The sequence below is a fragment of the Polypterus senegalus genome, chromosome 5 (genome assembly GCF_016835505.1).
Source record: "Polypterus senegalus isolate Bchr_013 chromosome 5, ASM1683550v1, whole genome shotgun sequence".
Taxonomy (NCBI): domain Eukaryota; kingdom Metazoa; phylum Chordata; class Cladistia; order Polypteriformes; family Polypteridae; genus Polypterus; species Polypterus senegalus.
Window position 1 is genome coordinate 59928360 of NC_053158.1, and position 17817 is coordinate 59946176.

At 42.9% G+C, this 17817-nt stretch overlaps 1 protein-coding gene across 1 annotated transcript in view; it reads left to right on the forward strand.

Moving 5' to 3' along the window:
- aqp4 (aquaporin 4) overlaps positions 1-17388 on the forward strand; it is a 31753-nt gene extending 14365 nt beyond the window's left edge. The window contains exon 5 of the mRNA XM_039754680.1: positions 15865-17388. Within this exon, the coding sequence (XP_039610614.1) occupies positions 15865-16137 (273 nt within the window). The 3' untranslated portion in view covers positions 16138-17388. The remainder of the gene's footprint in view (positions 1-15864) is intronic.
- The last annotated feature ends 429 nt before the right edge of the window (positions 17389-17817 follow it).

The following is a 17817-nucleotide window of genomic DNA, read 5'->3' on the forward strand; positions in this document are numbered from 1 at the left end:
TTTGCCATGTTGAACTTTCTTATTTATGGCCCCATCTTCACGAAATTTGGTAGGCGGCTTCCCTGCGCTAACCGAAACCGATATATGTACTTATTTCAGTGGTATGATGCCACTGTCGGCTGCCATATTGAACTTTCCAACGGTCTTTATTACTTATGGGCCCATCTTCAAGAAATTTGGTACGCGGGTTCCCAACGCTAACTGAATCGTACTTACATACATATATACGTACATAACCTGTAGCTCGGTCACCGTGTGAGGCGGAGTTGCGTCCCTCATTATCGAGGGTGCCAGGGGCCACGACCCGGCCGGGATGCCTTGGAGGACCAGAAGTGGGCGTGTGCCCATTTGGGATCACGTGGGGGCCGCCTTCCTGGTTGCTTTGGGGGCCACGGGTTCAGGGTGTGGAAGCCCCACCCTGTAGGGGCCCGTGGTCACCGCCAGGAGGCGCCCCAATGCCTTGGTGACCCTGGACCTTAGCACTTCCGCCACACCCGTTTGCTGGCCACCCTCTGCGGGGGCAGAGGGAATCCCTGAGGCCGGTGGAGAGGAAAAGACTGCAGGCGGTTCCAACATCAAGAGGGACATGGGACCCGAGGAGAGGGTGCCGAAAAGGCAAGTACCGTGGTGTCGGATGGAGGGGGGAACACTGCCAGTGCGTGGCATGAATGGACGCCAGGGAAGGGTGTCCAGGCAGTAGTTCTGCCCCTCTCTTTCTGTTTGTTGCAGGACCAGACCCCGGACTGGCAGTAGGACCCACTCCGTTGGGAACCTGCCCTCAGGAGACGGGCCATCTGCAGGAAGGACTCTCTGCTGGCGAGGGGGTGCTGCCACGGCTGGCGGAGGCTATGGAGGAGCGAGTGGCTCCTACCAAAGGGGCGCGGAAACCTCGGAGGGGGTGCCGAGCGAGTGGGCGCCGGGGTGCCGGTAAGAGGGAGCGCAACCTGTGCGAGGCACAGGGGGACACCAACTGGTGGTGTCGAGCTGGCGTCTCCACCCCTATCCCTGTTGGGAGAACAGGGCCGGACCTCAGCGACCCAGAAGTAGGACTCGCTTCGGGGGTATGCTGCCCTCGCGGGACAGGCCGCTCCTCCCGAGTGGTCTTCGCTGGCGGTGGGGCAGTGTCAGGGGTGCCAGGGGCCACGACCCGGCCGGGACGCCTTGGAGGACCGGAAGTGGGCATGTGCCCATCTGGAATCACGTGGGGGTCGCCTTTCTGGTTGCTTTGGGGGCCCGTGGTCACCGCCAGGAGGCGCCCAATGCCTTGGGGACCCTGGACCTCAGCACTCCCGCCACACCAGGAAGTGCTGGGGGGAAGAGAAGCAGGGACACCCGGAGAGCTTCCGGGAGAACAGCCGGCACTTCCGCCACACTGGGGCATGTCAGCGGGAGATTGTCGGGGAGCACCTGGAGCTCATCCGGGTGTAGATATAAGGGGCCGCCTCCCTTCATTCAGGGCGAGAGTCGGGAGCAGAGAGGACTGAGCTGGGGAAGGCAAGGAGGTGGCCTGAAGAGAGTGAGAGAAAGGCATTGTGTGGCCAGGACTTTGGGGGTTTTGTGGTTCACTTATTGTAAATAGTTGTAAACGTGTGTTTGGGTGACAATGATGGTGTCTGCCTGTCTATGTCCGGGTCAACCTCCACAATATATATATATATATATATATATATATATATATATATATATATATATATATATATATATATACTGTGTATATATATATATATATATATATATATATATATACTACTGTATATATATATATATATATATATATATATATATATATATATATATATATATATATAGTGGGCAAACATAGGTTTACAGTTGTTTGTATGGAAAAATACATGCATGTTATGATTATTGCAATCCCAGAGTGGGTAGTTTGCTGCCTCACAGTTAGTTCTCTTCCGGGTCCTCCCAGAGTGGAGTTTGTTCTCCCGTGGGTGGGTTTCCTCTGGGTGCTCTGGTTTCCTCCCACAGTCCAAAGACATGCAGGTTAGGTGTCCCTAGTGTGTGGGTGTGTCTGTGGGTGTTATTGTTTGTTTCCTGCCTTGCACCCTGTGTTGGCTGGGATTGGCTCCAGCAGAACCCCGTGACCCTGTAGTTAGGATATAGCGGGTTGGATAATGGATGGATGGATTATTACAATAGCTTTATTAACTTCATGGCTTTAAGAAGAAGAAGACAAATAAAAAGACAAATAAACATTTCATACATTATGCACTCTTTTTAGTCTACTCACAACTGTAAACCTACTTTTGCCCACACATACTGTATATATATATATATATATATATATATATATATATATATATATATATATATATATATATATTGTGACAGATTAGGGTTATTGCTCGCACCCTTGTACCCTCAGACACCACGTCAGACACCAGATAACAGTCCAATTATTTATTATTATAATAATGTGCACAAAGCACGCTCTTCTCCACAATTCCCAATAAACAAACAATACTCAAATAACCAAATCCTCCAATCTCCCAGACGCTTAGCCACCCTGCCTCCCAACTCACCTCAGCTCCTTTTATACTCCCTGACCCGGAGGTGTTCCTGCCCAACAGTCCACAAGTCCTTATTCCTTCCGGGTCAGGGTAAACAATGCTTTTTCTCACCCCGGAAGCCCGTTGCTCTTCCTATGACGAACTTCCGGGTCATAGGGCACTAAGAACTCTTGGTCCTCCCTGCAGCTCCCTCTCGTGGCCCCCATGGCATCCAGCAGGGCGGTGCATAAAAACTCCATTGTCCATGATGCCCTGCTGGTCTTCTGAGGACCTCCATGCTGCAAGGAGGGCTCCACCTGGCGGCTTGGGGGTATTGGCCGGGATAAACAGCTGGCCATCCTCCACAGTATTCCCCCCCCCAGCGACGAATTATAAAGATTTGGAGCGGCCTGCCCCGAGAGGGAAGTCTTCCTCCAAGAGGACGTTCCGGTTGAGCCTTAATTAGTCCGAATATCTTGGTCCCTGGAGAACCTAGGGGGAATATTATTCCAATTCGATATCTTGTCCCCCTCTCTCCATGGACAGTATCGCCAAATGTGGCCCAACCTTCGGCACCCGTAGCACTGCCTCTGTCCCCCTGGTATTCTCCCCCTACGGGACTGAAAACAATAAGGAAATGTTAGGTCCGCCCCTTCTCTTGCTGGGAGAGAAACCCCTGCCGCCTCTAACGGTGTTTATTCTCTTTCTTCTTCTATACCTTTCTTGTCAGGAGACCCCCATTTTATTTTCGGGATCTCCTGCTTAATTTGGGGCTTGTCCACAGTCTGAGTCTCTCTATTAAGTAAAGAGAGACCCTTTACTGTTTGCACCCGCTTACTTTTACAAATTACCGGTGGCGGCGTCTTTAGGGCTGTCTCGCTCCGGGAGTCAGCACTGTGTAGCTGCCCCGGATCGATTAGCCCTTCCACCGGCCACTCGGTTATCGTACCGGCTTCTCTTGTAGGGCACGCCGTGTATTGGCACCCGCTATTTATTAAAAGCGGGCCCGGATTACACTGCGTCCCTCTTGTTTTATATACGGTACGGGTTTCACATACCTGTACCGCCACATTATGATATACGGGAGGCTCCCCACCAAATCGCCGCACGTAGTCCCTCAGCTTCTCCAACGCCGCTTTGGCTACCGCTCCCAATTCTCCGACGATCTTCACAATGGTCGTCAGGACCTGTAAACAACTCTTTATGGGCTCGATCAAGCGCTCGAGTTCCCGCAAGTCAATATTATTTAATTCGACCGGCATAAGACTTACTTCCTTGTCTGTCTTCTCTGCCGGCCGGGAGCCAATGAGCATGCCCGCTTCAGGCACGTGCTCTGATGGGTCTCACGGAGGCTTCTGGGACTTGGAGTTCTCAGAGGGTCGAGTTGCCTTCTTCGGCGAACTGCGGTCTGTCTTTAATACTTTTGCGACATCCTGATCAGCTACTCCCCGACCCTCCTTACCTTCTTGTGGGTTGAGCGATGCCTCGCTCGCCTCCCCCTTCCCCTTCGGAAAGACCAAGTCCGTTCCTTCGGGCTCGAAGGCGCAAATAGCGGGACACGGAGCTCCTCCTTCCTAGAATGCACTGAGTTTGCTACCGTGTCCCTCGTCGGCTGCCGTCATGCGGAAGTCGTCTCCTCTGTGCTCAGGTTCCGACAGGAGCGTGCTGTCGTCTCCGGGGTAGTCTCCTTTTCCCCGCGGAGTCTCCAGGTGATCTTCTCTGAGGTACATGCATGGGACAAAGTGAGTAATAATAAAAGAATTTTCCATACCGTTCCCAGCACGTACCTCAGAGCGTTCGTTGAATCCTGGAGGTTTCTCCGGACTTGAAAGGCAGCTCCTTAACTCCTCCAGAGCGTCGGCCATTGCACACAGGTCACTCCCGTTGGTAACAGTGCTCTGCTTGCCTTTCCTTTTCCCCATTCTAGACTTGGCTTTCTTTATGGGTTCTGGCGATGCTGTGGTAATTCCTAACTCCGTAGTCTTCTCGGGGTTTACTACCCACAGAAATTTTTTAAATTCAGGTCCTCTGCTAACTGACGGCCAGAGAATCCTGCCGGCTACGCCAGTTGTGACAGATTAGGGTTATTGCTCGCACCCTTGTACCCTCAGACACCACGTCAGACACCAGATAAAAGTCCAATTATTATTTATTATTATAATAATGTGCACAAAGCACGCTCTTCTCCACAATTCCCAATAAACAAACAATACTCAAATAAACAAATCCTCTAATCTCCCAGACGCTTAGCCACCCTGCCTCCCAACTCAGCTCAGCTCCTTTTATACTCTCTGACCCGGAGGTGTTCCTGCCCAACAGTCCACAAGTCCTTATTCCTTCCGGGTCAGGGTAAACAATGCTTTTTCTCACCCCGGAAGCCCGTCGCTCTTCCTATGACGAACTTCCGGGTCATAGGGCACGAAGAACTCTTCGGTCCTCCCTGCAGCTCCCTCTCGTGGCCCCCATGGCATCCAGCAGGGCGGTGCATAAAAACTCCATTGTCCATGATGCCCTGCTGGTCTTCTGGGGACCTCCATGCTGCAAGGAGGGCTCCACCTGGCGGCTTGGGGGTATTGGCCGGGATAAACAGCCGGCCATCCTCCACAGTATTCCCCCCCCAGCGATGAATTATAATATATATATATAGTGGCAAGCGGCTGGGGGTGGTACCCAGCCCTGGCCCTCAGAACTTCCTCCACACCTGAAGTGCTGGGGGGAACAAGACCAGGGACACCCAGAGTACTTCCGGGTGCACAGCCGGTACTTCCACCACACCAGGGAGTGCTGGCAGAAGTTCATCGGGAGGCACCTAGAGCACATCCGAGTGAATATAAAAGGGGCTGGAAGAAGGACAGAGCTCAGAGGAGAGGAGTGGAGGCAGACCCGAAGAAAGCAGCATTGGTTAAGAGGCCTGGACTTTGAGTGTGTCTGGTACAGGGTACTGGGTTGTGTGCACTGTAAATATTGTACAGATGAATAAACGTGTGTTGGTTGGTGAACCATCAGTGTCCGCCTGTCTGTGTCCGGGCTGACTTCCACTATAATATATATATATATATATATATATATATATATATATATATATATATATATATATATATATATATATATATATATATATAGTAAACCCCCTCGTTTATCGTGGTTAATCCGTTCCAGGCTCTACCGCAATAAATGAATTTCCTCGAAGTATGATTCTTTATTTATAAAGCTAATATTTTCGCAGTTAGAGCATAGAAAACCTGTTTACGACCTTCTAAATACGTTTTTTAACATTATTAGAGCCCTCTAGACATGAAATAACACCCTTTAGTGTTTAGCTCCATGACAAGACAGAGATGGCAGTTCTTTCTCACAATTAAAAGAATGCAAACATATCTTCCTCTTCAAAGAAGTTTGCGTCAGGAGCAGAGAATGTCAGGGAGAGAGTGAGAGAGAAAAGTAAACAATCAAAAATCAATAGGGCTGTTGGGCTTTTAAGTGGAAGTACCGCGATAAAGAGGCCGCAAGTAAGGGATCAATGTGAAGGTAGTGTTTCAGAATTTTTTAGAGGAGCGTCCATATCTTCTAAGCAAACAGCCTCTGTACAAACAGCCCCTCTGCTCACACCCCCATCCGTCAGGAGCAGAGAATGTCAGAGAAAGAGGCAGAGAAAAGCAAACAATCAAAAATCGATACGTGCTGTTAGAGCTTTTAAGTGTGCGAAGCACCGCGAGGGAAGCATATCGTATATCATTGAGGAGTTTTATTTAATACGTAATATGTGTTCTGATTGGTTAGCTTCTCAGCCATCCTCCAATAGCGTCCCTTGTATGAAATCAACTGGGCAAACAAACTGAGGGAGCATGTACCATAAATTAAAAGTCCCATTGTCCGCAGAAATCCGCGAACCAACGAAAAATCTGTGATATATATTTAGATATGCTTACATTTAAAATCCACGATGGAGTGAAGCCACGAAAGTCGAAGCTCGATATAGCGAGGGATCACTGTATATAATGTTGTGTGCACCGTAGTACATGCAGCTGCCCTAACCCTACACAGGCAATCCATAGAGTTGGCACACAACACACGTTTTTTTTTTTTTTTTAAGTGGGGCAGTGCTGTCCCTTCACTCCCCACTACAGAGCACAGTACTTAAGCACAAAGTAATGCACCAACACGAATACACAGTCCTTTCCCTCCTTTTGTCTCTCCTTTCTCCACCACCTCCCAACTCTGGCTCCCCTCATGGAGTGAGGCAGTCCCTTTTTTACGGCACCTGGAAGTGCTCCAGGTGCTCCCAAAACTTCTGCCACACCCAGAAGTACTGCCGGAAGAAGTACTGCAGCCCAGGGCTCAGGAACTGTCCAGGCACCCCCTGGTGGTGGCCACGGGCCTCACTGTGAGCCAGGGGGGTTGCCCTCTAGTGTTCCAGGGGAAGTATGTATAAAATCTATATACATAAGTAATTATCTATTCTGTATATATAAAATCCTAAGCCTAAAAGTGCAACAATTTTGTGCAATGATTTTATATGACATTTTTATGTCACTTTTTTGTCACACTTTAAATCAGACTTATTTTAAAAATAAATATGTTTAGTATCATTCTTTTCAGAATTTATCAAACTTTAATGTGATATTGTTAGATTTTCAGATTCTTATTTCACTTTTAAATTATAAACTAAAAAATATCAAGAACTCGATGTCCTGCAAGACGAGATTTTGTGCCAAATGATTTAAACACGCCCAGGGCCGGAAATAAAAGACAAAGAGTAGGACAGCTGCTGTACAGGCTTTTAAATGTTCAAAGTGCTGCACAAGATGCAGATCATGCAGCACGGTGGCAGCAGCAAGCCAGCATCTGATCGAGCAAAGAGGAGGTAAAAAAAAAAACCTGTATTTGTTTCCCATTATATCACAGTTTAAGAGGGGGTTTCGGAAGGAGCGACTGCGTCTCCTTGGGGTGCGTTCAGCCCCCCTCTTCACAACATGAGCAGTAGAGATGCGAAGTGGCTGGTGCATAACACAGGTCTATTGGCAAGGGAAGCAAGCGGGGGAACCCCCTAGTGTGTGTGTGTATATATATAATATAAAAATATCTTCGTGTGTATATTACAGTAGTGCTCGAATTGAAATGAGACTAGTCATCTAAATAAATACAAAAAGTTTGTGTTTATTTTAAAAATAATAACTAAACACACAAAAGAGGGATAACACAAGGAAAGTATAAAATAAACCAGTTAAACAAACTCCTATTGCCCCTCTTGAGTTCCTGTTTCTCAAAGCTCTCCCTTTCCTAACCTACTGTCTTTGTCATTCACCAGTCTGACCTCCCACAACTGAACTTTTGTCTCTGACTTTGCTCCAACCCCAAGCTCATCAGACCGTTGGGACCGTGATGGCTTTATAATCCCATCTCTAGATCCATCCCCACACCTTGTGTAGAAATCGTACACCCAGGGCTTCCTCTGGTGGTCCCTGTTGCTTCTGCATTTCTAAGCCATAAGCAGCATTTAAAGGGGTAGGCAACCACTCAGGTAATGGTATTTATAAGTAAGATATTGGGGTCTGGGGTGGCACTGTGGCGCAGTGGTAGTGCTGCTGCCTCGCAGTTAGGAGACATGGGTTCACATCCCGGGTCCTCCCTATGTGGAGTTTGCATGTTCTCCCTGTGTCTGCTTGGGATTCCTCCGGGTACTCCGGTTTCCTTCCATAGTCCAAAGACATGCAGGCGATTCTAAACTGTCACTAGTGTGTGCTTGGTGCTTGTGTGTGTGTGTGCGCGTGCCCTGCGGTGGGCTGGCACCCTGCCCGGGGATTGTTTCCTTCCTTGCACCCTGTGTTGGCTGGGATTGGCTCCAGCAGACACCCGTGACCATGTGTTAGAATATAGCGGGTTGGATAATGGATGGATAGATGGATATTGGGTTCTCCTTCACTTTTTCTCGTCCATCCATTACTCTCCCCAACTGACCTCCAATGACCTTTATGTCCAGCAATTAATTACATGTGAAGCTACTAATGCTGTCTTTTTTGGTGACTTACAGTATTCTTGGCTCAAGCCTAAAGATACATTACTGAACTGCTAGAGCTTATTGTTTTTCCAAAACTATGACTTTGTATTGTCTTATCACTGTTTGGCAGTTCCCCATGCTGCATCTTATATGGGACAGTACGTGGCTTATTATTCATATGCATATTGACAGGGCCATGTATAATTGTTAATTTTAGTAAATAATCCTAAGTACTGTTAACGTTTGCTTTTAAAATACACGACACAATTAAGAGCTCATGAAGAGCCTGATGAAATCAACAATGGCAGGTTTTTCTGCATAGCTCTAGAAATGGTATCTTCAAGTGTGGGTCATTGTAAAAGAATGCATGGACGTCAGGTAATTTCAAAACAAGCTGTTTAAAGAATTTCAGTGTGATGTATGCTAGCATTGCAATCACAGAATCAGTTCTGTAACTCACTTGTCATAATTTAATTTTTTTTTTTACTTTAATTTTTACAACATGTCATACTAAATACTGGACAGTGGTTATCCATCCTGTTTGCATTCACAGTAATGTTCATTTCAAAAATACTTCATTGAGGTATTTATTAGGTAGAATTCTGCTATAATGCCATGGCTGTTGTTACCTAATTGCAGCTACATATCATTTTTCTAAGCTCTTTTGCTTCCATTTTTAATGTTGTGTATGAGTAATATACAAAGTAACTTTAAAAAGATTGCTGAATTTTATTTGTATATATTGTGAAGCTTTTTTATTTTCTTAATCCTTACCTAATCTCTCCTCATTTGTGCCCCACTGAGTCATGATCTCTTCATTGTTCATGTCTAGTTCTTTATATAATATCCTGTTTATAATTTTGTCTTAAAAAGTTTGTTAGCCAATTCAAGCAGTGCCAATCTTTGACTGCCCTTTCAATTTTGTTTTTAACATTCATGATATTTTTTGTGTGTGTGTGTTCAGGAGTTTAATTTCTGAACCTAGACAAGACTGTATGTACAGCTCCTGCTGACACTTAATACTTCTCTGTTTTCAGCTTTTAGCATTATCACCTTGCTGATATTAATTTGTTCCCTATACTAATACATTTGTTGACTGCAAATGAATTTGTGATTTATATATTTTTGTTTTACATGCTCCTTACACTACATTCTATGTACATATGTTCTAAATTGGATTCATTTTTGTGTGACCATTGTCTAACTGAGCTACTGGGCAATCATATTCCAGCCTCAACCATTAATTGTTCTTTGATTGTTTGAATGTTATTGTTCTAAAAGCAATTCAGACAAGTCCCTCACCAAGTTCAGTATCTTGCCAAACCTGCTCTACTATTCAATAGAAATATGTTCAGTGCAACTAAGTGATATTAGACTCTATAATGTGAAACTATCTGGAGTACTGTGTGCAGATCTGGTCAGAACACTACAAAAAGGGCATAGCAGCACTAGAAGCTGTGCAGAGGAGATTGACTAAGGATTAAAGTGCAAGTCCTACACTCACAGGCTTGGCAATTTAAACTCTTTTAGTTTTGAGCAAAGAATGCTGAGTTCAGGTGCTTATCTACAACAACAACATATATACAGTATCTCTAGCTAATTTTCGTGCATAGGATGTAACTTAAAGTGCTTTACAATATGTCAAAGAAAAAATGCAGTAAAAAAATTAGGAATGTAAGAATAATGACTGAATCACAAAAATGACTATGGGCTTGCATAAAATAGATGTATAATTAGTATAAAAACAGAATCCTTTATATATAGTATTGGATTTTTAGTGTCTAAAGATAAGTAAGAATGCTAAGGTCAGATGGCCGGGAGGACAGAAAAAAAACAGCTTTCAGATAAGCTGGAGAAAAAAAATATCTGCAGGGCTTCCAAAACCACTAGGCTACCTAGACCCCACTGGGCATTCTACCTAAAATAAATTTTCTTCGGTCATTCCTTGTTGTTCCAGAGTATTCAATGCAATGAGTCTTGTGGGTTGTTGGGTCATCCGCCTTCATTCGGGCATCACAGATGGCTGCACAGTGCTTTGTTCAGGTGGTGGTGGTGGCACAAAACGTCAGCACAGAAATAATGAAAAGAAAAGCAGAGGAAAGTAAAGATTAATAATGATTTCTCATTCATGAAGACCAGTATTACTCTATGCATGTGTGGTCTATTAGGAGCCTAAAATGTAGTGTCACAAGTACAACACAAAGACATTGCAAAGGTTTGGGGCAGCCATCCGTATAATATTTCCTGGCTGCCAAAATGCTTATCACAACTGAGTCCAAAAAAGAACTGATATACTGAAGGCAAGATGGCGGTTTTATAGGCCAGTAAGGGAAGTGATGTTATCAGGTCTGGAACCGGAAGTGACGTCGCTGACTGCCCAAGAAACAGGAAGAATTTCCCGAGAATGGTCTGCAAGGGATTGAGAGAGAGAAAATTAGTACACTCTGCCACCCCTTGACCCGGCGTGGAATTACTGTATTTACTTGTATACCACACACCCTCGTGTAAGACGCGCACCCTAATTTTTACAAAGAAAATTGGGAAAATCGTTTTGCCCTGTGTACGACGCGCGTTGTGATTGTATAGGAAGCGTTTAGAGAGGGAGAGAGCGCGAGTGCGCAAGCGAGAGAGAGAGAGAGAGAGAGAGGGCACGAGTGCGCGAGCGAGAGAGAGAGAACGCGAGTGTGCAAGTAAGAGAGAGAACGCGAGTGCGCGAGAGAGAGAGAGAGAGAACGTGAGCAAGCAAAGGAGAGAGAGTGCGCGAGCAAGCAAACGAGAGAGAGAGAGCCTTGAGTCGCGAAGCAAGCAGAGAGAGAGAGAGCGCGAGCGAGAGTGCATGGGCGAGAGAGAGAGCGTGAGCGAGAGAGAGAATGAGCGAGCCCAAGCAGAAGAAGTAAACATTGCAGAATTACATTTCCTCGTGTAAGCCACGCACCCTAATTTTTACAAAGAAAATCGTGAAAATCATTTAGCCCCGTGTACGACGGGCATTGTGATTGTATAGGAAGCGTTTAGAGAGAGAGAGAGAGCGCGAGTGTGCGAGCAAGAGAGAGAGAGAGTGCGAGTGCGCAAGCAGGTGAGAGAGAGAGAGAGAGAGATCGTGAGTGTGCGAGCAAACGAGAGAGAGCGAGAGAGAGAGAGCGTGAGTGCATGAGCAAACAAGAGAGAGAGCGCGAGTGCGCAATTACTTTTAGAAGATATTAGGTTATGACTTAGAATGTAGGTTGATGAGCATTTCAAAATATAGGAAGGAGCAAGATTATTTAAAGCTTTATTTACCAATAGTTGTTATTTAAGTCAGTTCTAAAGGATATGTGTAACCAATATAATGGTGCCAAAATAGGTGTGTAGTGCTCAGATTTCTATTTCCTGGTTAAGATTCTTGCTGCTGCTTTTTGAAGTAACTGCAACCAACTGACGTATTTCCTAGGTATTCCTATTATGAGTGATTGACAGTAATCTAGTCGACAAAAAATAAAAGTATTAATTAACCTTATCATTCTGCATTGAAGAGTTCTAACTTCTGAAATGTTCTTTAAATATACGAATTCAGTCCTAGTAATACAGTCTAGTAATAGAGTCTATTATTACACAATTTTTTTACTTTTGCCTCGAGTTGCTAAGGGATAAAGTTTTTTTCTAAGACCTAAGCCTTCAGAGGTCTAAAAGACATCAATACAATGAATTAGTCAGAATTCTTTCAATTCAATAGTCAAACACAAACTCACTTCCACTGGTGGAAATTGCAAGGAAATGTATTGAAGACTTGTGTGGGATAGACAAAGGGTATGTGAAGTATTGAAGCAGCACCCTGGTAAAATCCCACTTAATGAACACAAAGTTCAAAATAAAGCAGAAGATTAACAGCAGTGGCAGTTGAAGCTCATTTGGAGCTCCAGGTGGGGTGGACGGATTTTGCCCTTCATGTTCCATAGTAGGCAGTTAGTATAATTAGACTTCAATGACCTGTTGGAGTGGGGGTACCCATCAGTGTCAGAAGTATATGCCCCTTTATTAGCACAAATGGCACCCCTTTGTGTGTATACCACATCCTTTGATGTACGCCGCATGCACAGTTTTACTTTCATAAACGGTACACCGTGGGTAAGAGCACCCATTCATAAGGAGTCAGAAGACACTGCAGCAAAGTGAGGAGTCCTGTAGTTGAAACAGAAATCTTGACGACTTTCAAAACATATCTGGGTGAGATACTGGAATAGCTGCTAACCAAATAAGCTTGATGAACTGAATCACCTCCTTTCTTTTCTTCTTATTTTTCATGTATTGTGTATTCATTCAGTTTGTTTTAATCTTTCTTGTTTTTGTGGCTCTGAAACAAAATCTACAGACATATTCAAGGAAATAATGCTCTAATCAGACAATACCCAAACTTTCACAACATTGCCGTCTGATTTGCTTTATCAAGTAATATCAAGTATCATTAATTACAAGCTATAATAAAAATACTCACTTGTGCTAAACATCAAAAAATCAGGAAGATGACTTTAAATATTTCATATCTGTCATCAGAATTCTGAAAATACACAGAGTTTGTATTTTATACCTTCAAAGGCTGATTACATTTTCTGTTTGTCAAAAAACCCACCTTTGCGGTCAAAGCAGTATGAGAGTTGCTATTTTCATTAGAGAAGGAAAATCAGCAACTCAAACTACAGCATAAGTGAGGAAACACAGCCCACTAAGTGAACTAGTGAGCTGAAACACCAGCCACCTTTTCATTACAGATTTATCTTTAATTCTAACATGAAGAGTTTTCTCCTCCTCTTAATTTCCTTCTATTAATAGGTCAGCGTGCTGTGCAGATGAATGTCGAGGCTAATTTTGATACTAGCTAGCCATCGTGTAATGTTGATATTGTAGAATGAATAAAGTAGGTCAGGAGGTTTTGTCATTGTTTTCAGGCTCTGGAAGGCACAAGTAAATTAATTTGTTGAAAGAGCATTAAAAAAAAAATAGGGAACCTGTACAAAAATATGCATGGGCGTCAGCCTAACAAAAGTATGTTTTTGTAACATTGGGCCTGCTGTATAAACGGTGCGCTTGCACAAAAATGTATAAAATCTAAACTTGGCGTAAAGCCACGCACATTTCCACAGTAGCTCGTACCCTGTCGTACTCAAGTCCTACACTCGGTTTTACAGACTGGCGGCACCCAGCGTCAAAGCAGTGCTACTGTTCCTTTATAAATACACTGAAATTAACCTCATATAGTTTAATGCATCTGATTGTAATTAACCTGTAACAGTATAATGGTCCACAGAATGGTCAAACTATTCCAAATACCATAACTGCTTTAGCGTTGTTCCTCTCACTGCACCTCGGATCCCACATCAGATCATCTTTTTCCATATTACTCTCACTGCACCACTCAGAGTATTAATATCACTGTATCTGAGTGTGAATCACAGCTGTACAGCACCTGATCAGAAAGAGAATTATCAGTATACAGCATCAAGCACACACTGCCTCAGCCATGCTGTCTATTGAACTGTTCTCGTACGGCAAACGCTTCAGAGCCTTCCCTCGCAGTTCAGAAACAGTTTCTTCTCAACAACTATAAACGCACTCAATCAATCCATCAAGTGCTCCTTGTAGATCTGTTTGTACTTATAAGTACAATTACCTCACTGTAAACTTGCGATCCAGTTATAATATTGCACAACCTGAGCCACTTTATAAAGCGCGTATTTACATATGATGACGATATAATTTTTAAGATGAAATGCAGCAAAATATGTTTATTATATTATATAGATAAAACTTTAACTTCATTTAAATAATCTATAAACAATCTATATTGTTAATAATAATTAAACATGTGAGGACACAGTGCCACAGTGCTAGTGAGCCACTGGTGCTCCGTTCACGGATTGATCCTGCCTCATGCTGTATTCTTGCTGGTACTGACGCGACACATACTACGAAGATATTTCAATGTTCCATAAAAGTTTTAAAAAATCGGCATTCTAAGCTTACAGATGGTTTAACGTCTATTACAGAGCTGATTGTATGGCGATTGGGTATTTGGAGAAAGAAATGTAAGGACAGGAATTGAGGGTTAGTACGTTTGAAAGAGACAGTATTGCTGCAATAAAGTATTTCATTGAAGGTCATGCACGGCAAAGCAAGCATCTTGCGTTAGGCAGGAACAATCACTGCACCACCATGCTCCCATGTTTAATAACATGCTTTAACTCCAATCATCATGAAAATGATATCATGTATACATCTCAGTATTTTAATTATTCAGTGAGCTGTAATATCACGAATGTAATGGATTCCATGTCCTGTCGGGGGAAGAGAAAACCCAGAAGCACGTAGTGATTCACACACATAGAGCACATAGAAGATCAAATACAAAACAAAGCATTTAACGTGCTACTTTAGTTACGATGGGATTTGAGAAACTAGTAAATTGAATGATTTTAAGATGAAGTTTATGATGTTCTGCTTTAATGACAAAATAAACTACGTGATTAAAGTGGAAATTTCGAGATTAAAGTTGACATTTCATGCTTTTTTCCCCACTGTGTGCCTTTTTTTTTCTCTGTACCCTAATAAGCTTTCATATGACACTCAGACTGTGGTTTACGACTCACCTTTTGACTTTATGACTTTCGAGTTTCTACGACATGCTATGTCACTTGATCAACTTCCTTTTGTTGTTTATACCACTGTTTAAACCAACAAATAGTACGTTTTTCTTTGCCTCCACTTGACATTCGCTGAAATTCTATTTTCCCTCATGCTTTTGACATTGCCTTTTCACAGAAGGCTGAGCTTAAGGGCTATTTATATTGATTTGCATATTCAAAGAGGCGTAATTCTGGGAGGAGTTGTGGTGGAGAAGCGTTAATTTTACAGCTCACCAGGATTTATGTAGTGGAAGAACGTGGAAGCTGGCATTTGCACAGATTTATGCATCTGGATTTTTTTGTGTGCAAGCACATTTCCGCTTTTGTGCTTACGTCATGTTATAGTGCGAATTCTACGCACGGCGTTATGCATGAGGCCCATGGTCTTTCCAAATGTGCTCGTATTTCTAAATTGAAAGATGGCAACTGCAGACCTTTGATATTTTTAAAAAAGGGTATTCACTTCGGCACAACAATTCAGATATTTTTCTGATAGACATGATGAGATTGAGATTGTCCAGTAAGATCAAGTTCAATGTAAAAGTGGATTTTAATAATTGCTGTTTTATTTAAATAAGTTCAAAATAATTATTGGTGTTGCAATGAAAACATATAGTATTTGTTGCATGATTAAAGTCGTTGTTCATGATGTATGATAAGATGTTGTTATTTACCAAAACCCACTTATGTTTCTATACTTTAGGTTTACTGGGTTGGTCCACTCATGGGTGCCATTATTGCAGCTGCACTGTATGATTACCTGTTCTGCCCTGACCCTGATATGAAGCGACGTTTAAAACAGGTCCTCTCAAAGTCATCTTTTCCATCAGGAAGATACATGGAAGTTGAGGATAACAAGAGCCAAGTTGATGTCGAGGATTTAATGATTAAGCCAGGATCTATTCATGTCATCGATGTAGACAGGGATGAAAAGAAAGAGAAGGACCCTACAAGTGAGGTGCTTTCTTCAGTATGACTAGCCAGAAGCACTGGAAAAGGAGAGACATCAGATGAACACTTTCAACACTCAGTTGTTGTCCTCAAGGAAACTGATCTCTTGTAGAATCAGTTCCTATTTTTATGCACTTAAGATGGAACAAGCAGCCGGCGAGTCCCTAAAATTTTTGCCATGTTTTATAACCATGGATGGTCTTAAAAAAGCAAAATTTTCAATATAGCCTGGTGGTAATAAAGTACATTGATGATAAATATAAATTTAGAATATGTACAGTAATTTTCATTACCCTATTTACATTTTAACACTTCATAAATGAAGATTTAATTGCGATTAAATCCACCCCCTTTTCCTTTATCATAGTACTGCAAAATATTTTCTGCATACAACAGTAAGTAGCATAGTGTGTCAACCATGACATCACTGATATGCTTTTACTGAAATCACTCACAAAACATTTTAGCCAATTAGGTTTCAAAAGAATCGCTTCTATTAATTCAACAAGTTAGTTAATTGCAGAAGACACGATTTGAAATGTCTGCAATGTGGATGTCAACACGCTTTGTTGATTTTGTAGTTCATTCTCAGTATTAAAGGCTGTATTGAAGGGGACTAGCTTTATGTTACAGAAGTTAGGAGTTTCTCTTTATTTCAGTGCTCTGTATGATTTATTCTTTGTCTTTATGTAGTTCCTTTTTCCAGATAATAATTAGCATGGAGCAGCACAGTAGTGCAGTGATTATAACATATGTAGCTGTAGAAACCCACGTTTGATTTCAAGACCAGTCACGGTTGTTTGGAGTTTGTAAGGCTGTAAGTTTCCTTCATGTCTCTTGAGGGTTTTGTAAGGGTTTCCTCCGACACTGCAAAGGCATGCTGGTATAGTTATTTGGTGAATCTATAATGGCCTACTGTGAATGTCTGTGCATCACATCCAGGATTAGCTCATTCCAGTGCTTGTTAGATCACCTTTTGCCCCCATGGCTCTAGAGTGGTAAATGCATGTGAGCAAAATGGATGGCATAAAATATTACACGATTTAGTTAATTATGTGTTATAAAAGAAGAATGTTTTTATTATTGTTCCTAAAGATAGCCTTAAAGTATCATAGTTTCCACTCATTGATTTATAAATGCAAAAAAGTACACCTAAGCTGTTCTGAAAGTAAGAATAATTATAAGTTCTGCCATTACTACACATACCATATATACTCACGTATAAGTCAGGTCTTGAAACCTGAAAAATTGATCATAAAATCAGATCCCGACTTGTACACCCGTTCAGTAATGCAACACTTAATTTTTTATTTTTTTTTTACATCTTCCCTCCTCCAATCTCACATCAGTTTCTCAGATGCATCGAATTTTGTTGTAGCAGCACAGTTACCAATTTCTTTCGCCACTTCAACGACTTTGAATTTAAAACCAGCTTTATATTTTGTTCTGTTCAAATGCTCCATCGTAGATAAGTGATGCACTTATGATAAAAGTGTATGATGGTGTGAGATACAAAAAACACAAAACAGTGCAAATGTCACTCCGGAATAGTTCAGGTATTACTGTGTGGTCATGTAGGCACAATAGAAAGAGAGAGAGAGAGGTTTGGAGCACCCGCTGATAAAGAGCATTGCCGCACCCACATAGAAAAAAAAGGCAGTGTGCTCCGTGGTTACTTTCTCACATGGGCATTAGCATATCGTAA